The sequence below is a fragment of the Egretta garzetta genome, unplaced genomic scaffold, assembly GCF_000687185.1.
Source record: "Egretta garzetta isolate BGI_Z169 unplaced genomic scaffold, ASM68718v1 scaffold270, whole genome shotgun sequence".
Classification (NCBI taxonomy): domain Eukaryota; kingdom Metazoa; phylum Chordata; class Aves; order Pelecaniformes; family Ardeidae; genus Egretta; species Egretta garzetta.
Window position 1 is genome coordinate 948234 of NW_009258274.1, and position 6558 is coordinate 954791.

The following is a 6558-nucleotide window of genomic DNA, read 5'->3' on the forward strand; positions in this document are numbered from 1 at the left end:
GCGGGAGCTGGCAGCCACCGGCCCTGCTGCGCCCTCCTGCACCCCTCCCGGCTCTCCCCCCACCCACGACACGGGGAAGCCCGTACTAAAGGGGGTGCAGCATCTGGGGTGACAATGGCTGTTGGAAATGCTGGTCCCATATAGGACAGGGATAGGTTCCCCCAGCTTAGGCCTCTGCCATCCTCCCACAGCATCCTCCCTTGTCCTAAAATTTCTGTCCTTCCTTGTGCCGGGTCCCTGCTTGTGCCAAAGGCGACACTTCTGCAGGGGAACGCTCTGAGTCCCCAGCAGATCTCAGTGCATTGCTCCGCACTGAAGAGCTCCTCTGCAAGGTCTAGAAATTATCTGCTGCTAATAATTAGTATTTTTTGACATGCTCATGCTGCTTTAGCACCCCACCAACGGCCTCAGGACTTGTTTGTGAAGTTGGATGTGCTGTGCGTACTGGTGTCGGTGGTTTGTGGTTGCTGGAGGGTGGCAGGGGCAGGAGGAAAGTCGGAAAGGCCCTGCAGTGCCTTTGCAGAGGCAGCTGTGAGAGCTCGGCCACCCAGGACCACGCAGCTGAAGCACAACCCGCGCTGCTGGGACGTGTGGGGGGAGCAGGCGCGGAGCTTGCACAGCCCCAGAGCCAGCAAGTGCCTTTATTTGCAGCACTTGCAGGCTTGGCTGCTTCTCCGTATCATGGAAAACCACCCCCACATTTTTCTATGGCATAAGATCGGACACTGGGCTGATTTGTGACTCTGAGAGCTCACAAGAAGAGCCATGGGACAGGGAGAAACAGCAGCCCCAAGGCCCCAGGTGTTGAGCGCCACATGTTTACCGAAATGCGGAAATTTAAGTCATTAGCCTGCAGATGCCTCCCTTCCTGCGCTTGCCCACTCTTGAGCTCTTCTGCTCAGCCTTGCGGTGCTGCTCACCGCAATCTGGGCCCCATAAAACAGCCCTGTTGCTGTGACTAAGAGGCAAGTTAATCCCGAAAGCAGCACCGAAAATCCCCTTTATGGCAAAAAGTGGTAAGGGCAGGCATTGAGCTGCTCCTGCCCACATTCTCATGTCCAGGGTACCAAAAGATGGGGTGGGAGACCTTCACCCTCCTGTTGCTGCTGGGTGGACATGCTTAGCTGGTCCCTTGAAGTTGCCTGGGGATAGGAGAGCCCTCAAACCCCAGGGGCGAGCCCTGGCAGACCCTGGGTGCTCGTCACAGGGCTGGGGGCTGCTATGGGGCTGGGGGCTGCGGAGGCATTTGGGGCCGGTCCCAGGTTGGAGGTGACCTTGGGGAGCCTGTGCTGGGCTGGGGCCGGTGGGCGGACAGCATACCAGGCTCCGCTGCGTGCCCTGGGGGAGGCGGCTTGGCAGCCTCGTCCTTCCCATCACCGGTCTGCGGGGCGATAAGCGGGCACTGGTGCAGGTGCCACGGCCGGAGCCCGGCCCCGAGCTGCGGGCACTGTCCCCAGGGGCCCCTTCGCCTCCAGCTCCATCCACCCACGCGTGACCGCTCGTGGTCACCACTCGCCCTTTGGTTGTGCTCCCAGCGTGAGATGGCCAAGATGCTTTCCCGAAAGATCAGGGCTGAGGCTTGGCCAGCTTCCAGGGCTGGGGTGAATTTATTTTTGGGGATACAGGAACTATATGTAGCAGCAGGAGCCAGAGAAAGGTCAGGACGCAAAACTCGGGGCTGTCAACGGCGCGAAGGGTTTGCACACGGTCTGCGGCACGGATCTGACTGTACGAGAGCTGATAGCCATCTTATAACACAACCGTCGCCGGAGGAAAAACAGCGGCAAAGACAGGTCCCACGGCCCCATGCCAGCGTTGCTCTGGCAGCACTGAGCATCTGCCGCAGGTCCCGGGGAGGTTTTTAGGGTCATGGGCCAAATCCTGGCCCCCTTCTGCACAGCCACAAAGCAAAGCCTTGTCCCCAGGAGCAGCGTCAGGATTTAAATGCTTGTTTCCTGCCTCTTTGTGATTTCGTTTGCTGACGGTAACCTTGCGTGGTTTGATTGCTTAACATACTTGTAAAACAGGAAAAGAGGAAGAAAAATACAGCACAAAATACAGCACAAAACCCCACCTCACGCTAAAAGCTGGAGCAGAGGCTGCAGCTGCCTGCACCGTGCCGGCTGCCTCTTCATGGGTGCTCCCCACCGCTGGCACCTTTCAAGGTGCCTCAGGTTCTGCTGGAAATCCCGACTAATCCATCCATAAACAGTTTTGCTCCAGACCATTAGAAATACTTAGTTCTAAGAACGTGGATACTTTTTTTTTTTTAATATCTAGAAGGTATTTTTTGGCATGCGCCTCCTCAAAGCCAACGCTAGAGGTTTCCATGCTGAGACCTGACACGATAAGCAGCGCTGCGATGGCCTGCACCTGCGGGGCGTTTCAGGCTGCGTCTTCCCTGGGCCAAAGCCGTTCCAGCTGGAGCAGCTCCCAGCCTGCTCCTTTCACACACAGCAGATACCAGGACTGCCTTCCAGCTCTCCAAAATGCACCGGGTGATACGAGAGACCCGGGTGCCGCAGACCGCTCTGGAAGCTGCAGCAGAAGGTGCCTCTATATTTCACTTAGTTTTCAGCCATGTTTTGCTTTTCTCCCTGGCTTTGGCGGTGGAGCTCTCACCCCAAAGGACAACTGAGTGCTTAGGAGTAAAATTCACTCCAGACACGATTTTAATTGCTCCTGGAGGTAGGAAGGGTGCCTGGCTCGTAGCCGCAGGACAGGTATGTAGATTCGTCTACTGATGCTGACGTACCTCTTGCTCCCTTTAGCCATTTCTGAGTTCAGGGCAGTCGTCTCAAGCTGTCCTCCTTGAGCATCTGAGGGGCTCTGAGGCCCTATCCCACTGGGTTTGGGGCATGGGGGAGAGGTGAAAGTGCCCTGGATCTGTGCTGGAGACATTGCCCATGCTATGGGGGTGATCAGGGGTGACCAGCCCTGGGCTCTCTGTCCTTGGGCATCGCCTTTGCCAGCGAGCAGGATGCATGCAGCAGTGGCAGTTTGGTTTGGGGAGGTGAGGTTTGGGGGTCTCACCTGGAGAAGGTACCAGCATCCTGCTCCCAGCAAGGCTCAGATCATCCAAAAGCTTTGGGGACTGTGTGACCCCGTCATGGCAGGACAGTCCCCTCGCACAGCCTTTGCTTTGTTGCAGTAAAACTGGGTCGGAGGGGGGGCTTTGGAGACTCCTGTGATGCCCCCGGGCTTGCAGAGCCCCAACTGTCTCATCCACCCACCCGCCACTGGGCTTCAAAAGCCGGCACAGGACACGGGGTACATTAAATAGCAGGGAGATACACATCAGCATGAGATGGGTGCGGGGGAGGCAGGCTGGGGACCCTGGGGACACTTTGCAGGCAGGGGTGCATCCCAGGGCACCCCTCATCTGCAGGGCGAGCCGTGTCGGTGACAAGAGCAAACCCTGTGAATCCCTGGTGCCTCCTCGCCCCGCTGCCTGGGCCGCGTTCAACGCCGCGGCCGCTCGCGCCATAGAAGGGAAGATAAAGCCGTGGCTTCCCAGAGGCTCCGAGTTTTCCTGCTCTCTCTGGCAACTGCGCTTCCCCCCAGCTTCAGAAGGGGGGCTGCAGGGGAGGCGGAGGCAGGGCCGCCTGTTTGCTTCGCCTCACTTTTTTTCCCAAGCCAGGCTCCCTAATCTGGTCTGTGTTTGGCCACGCCGCTGTGACAGCGGGGCCAAGCTGGGGTGCAGCCGGCACAGCGGGGTCCCCAGCACCCCATGGGCTGCAGGGCTAGTTTCGCTAGAGACCGGTGTTTTTAGGGGTGACTTTGGCTGGAGCTGGAGAGCAGCAATGTGTCTGCAGGTGGATTCCCTCACCCACGGTGCATCTGCACCCCTGCCCAGAAGCAGGACCTGGTGATGGGCATCAGGGGCAAGATTTGCCCCGCACCGGGGAGGCTGAGCTGTGAGAGCAGGCAAGCTTTGCTTCTGTCTTTCAGCAACAGATAAAAATATATCCATACATTTTTTTTTTTTTTTTTTTCCCCTTCTCTCTCCTCCTCCCCTCTAAGTGACTAAATTAAACCCATGCAGGGCTGGAAGACATCCCGCGGAGCTGTGTTGCTGAAGGCAGCTCCCGGCTCTGGGTTATATCAGCCCCGCGGCAGCAGTGGGAGCGTGCGGGAGCGCGCGGGGCCGAGCGGCACATTCCTGTGCTCCTGAGGTCATTGCTTACGATGCTGCCAGCCCTCGCCTGCTGCCAGCCCTGCACAGGGTCAGCATCACCTCTGATTTATGGTTATTTTTCAGTTGTCGCTTCTGTGTCAAAGCCCAGCTGTGTAAAGCACAGGCAGAGGGGTGTGTTTGGGGTGCTGCAAGGGACCAGGGACCAGGCTCACCCTGGGCACCCCAGGACGGGGCACACGGAGGGTGGCAAGGAATTGCCACAGCCAGAGCCCTGCCAAGTGCTGCCTGCTCTCCCCCACTAAGTATTTTGCTGCCAGAGCCTATTTTGCACCAGCACCATGTTGGGGGGTTTGTGAGCATCCCCCAGGTTTTCCAGCTGGTGGCTGGCAATGCCATGTGGCAAAGTGGCCAGGACACAGGGAAACAGCACGAGCTCAGGGCTGGCAGAGCACAGGGTGCCTGGCTGCAGGATGTCCTCTGCCACCCTTTGTCCCCCCCTGCTCCAACCCCCTCTCTCTCTGCCAGAGACAGCTAACAGCCCAGCAGCAGAGGGGACCGGCTTCCCAGGAGCTCACCGCCTTGAAGGCAGAGAATGGTGAGAAGAAAATACATGTCTCCCCCGTGCCCCGCTGTGCTTTCTCAATGTGACATTAAGAAAGCAGTAGGACAGACCCCAGGACAGCCAGCCTGTGCTGGGGCCAGGAAGGACCTGATCTAGTTAGCAGTGTCCCTGCTCACTGCGGTGGGGTTGGACTAGATGACCTCTAGGGGTCCCTTCCAACCCAAAACATTCTATGATTCTATGATGGGGAGGATGGCTGCAGCTTCCACAGGGCGCCGGTGCAGGCGGGCAGATGTGGTGGGGATGGCGTCCCGTCCTCTCGGGCAGACAGGTGGTCCCCAGACCTAACAAGCCCTGTCCTCGCTGAGCCTGCCAGAGCCATCCCAATTAGTGCTAATTTGCACCAGTGAGATGGGGGGAGGTATAGCCAGTGCTGCCCTGTTGCCTGAGGATGGGAAGGAGAAGGCAGCACCCGGAGAGGAGCCAACGGAGAGCAGGAGGCTCCTCCAAGGCCAGGAGGAGGAGGAGGAGCACCTGCGGGATGCTGGCCGGGCAGGGACCGCGAGAATCACCCAGGACGTTAACATCCAGGTCAGTCGAAAAGGCGAATGCTGCTGGGGGCAGCGGCCGGGCAGGGCGCATGTGGCCAGCCAGGGCTTCCCAGGCAGCGATCACAGACCTGCCATGCGCTGGGCTGGGCTCTCCCATTTTTGGGAGAAGGAAGGGGTTAGGAAGCCTGGAGCAGTGCGGGTCTGGCAATGAGGATGCCAGAGCATCCCTTACACCGAGTCAGACACGTAGGGATCCTCATCTCCCTGCCTCCCAGGTGGAAAAGGGAAAATGCCTGGATCTGGAGGAGCGGTTTGATGCCCTGAGGAGGGAGCACACAGAGACCCTGCAAGGTGCGTGCCAGGACAGCAGGGCTCCCTGCAGCCACCCTGCCCACTCCCCCCACCCTGCCGGTGCCCCTCCAGCTCCCTGCAGGGTCGTGGGGATGCTGCCCCTCCTGCTCTGCAGCACTGTGGGGCTCAGGTGGGGTTTGCTGGCCCAGTGTCCCCGCACCGGTGATGCTCAGTTCACGTCCACCCTTGCAGAGCTGCAGAGAGCGCATGAGCAGGAGAAGCTGCTGCTGGCAGAGTCCCACCACAGGTCCCAGGCAGCCTTACAGGTACCCATGGAGAAATACCTGGGGAGAGGGTGCTTGGGAAGGGCTTGAGGAGCATCTGCTGGCTCTGCCAAGGCACCCTGAGCTCCTCAGTGGCCACCTCGGTCCCTGGTGTGCCCGGGGACCACGCAGGCTCCTCCAGCCCTGCGGTTATGGGAGTGCTGTAGCCTAGCAGTGCCCCTGCTCAGGAAGAAATCCCAGACACCTCCCATCCTGCTTCTTCCCCGGCTGCCCTAGGAGACGATCCAGGTGCTGAATTCCCAGCTGAAGTCCTTCCAGGAGAGGATGAAGCGGGTAGAGGCATCACTCTTGAGCACAGACTACAAGAAGCACATCCAGGTACAGGGAGATGCAAGACTGGTGGAAGGGTGTCAGGGAGGGGACCTGCTCTGGGGTTCTGGCCCAAAGCCAGAGGTGCTTCTCTGAGGGAACCTGAGAGCAGGGGTCTGGAGCCAGGGAGGGGCACAGGACAGCTAAAGGGGGAAGCAAAGCCCCATCCCCGGGAGGTGCATGGGCTGTTAGGGTCCCTTGAACACAAGCGATGGGCGAAACGTGGTGCCCTGTGGGTACGAACCCATCCTGGGCCATGCAGGACCCAGCTGAGAGCACTGGCCCGCTGGGATCCTGCGTGGAGGGGAAACACGGCAGATGCCCCGAGTGCCCACCCCGCTGCAGCTGCCCCACCCCCTGTGC

The 6558-nt window shown here is 59.4% G+C and overlaps 1 protein-coding gene across 1 annotated transcript in view; it reads left to right on the forward strand.

The window, feature by feature from the left end:
- The window catches only part of CCDC69 (coiled-coil domain containing 69), a 14261-nt gene that overhangs the window by 7238 nt on the left and 465 nt on the right, over positions 1 to 6558 (forward strand). The window contains exons 2-6 of the mRNA XM_035891012.1: positions 4664 to 4733; positions 5128 to 5291; positions 5527 to 5602; positions 5795 to 5868; positions 6103 to 6225. Coding sequence (XP_035746905.1) covers positions 4664 to 4733; positions 5128 to 5291; positions 5527 to 5602; positions 5795 to 5868; positions 6103 to 6225 — 507 coding nt within the window. The remainder of the gene's footprint in view (positions 1 to 4663; positions 4734 to 5127; positions 5292 to 5526; positions 5603 to 5794; positions 5869 to 6102; positions 6226 to 6558) is intronic.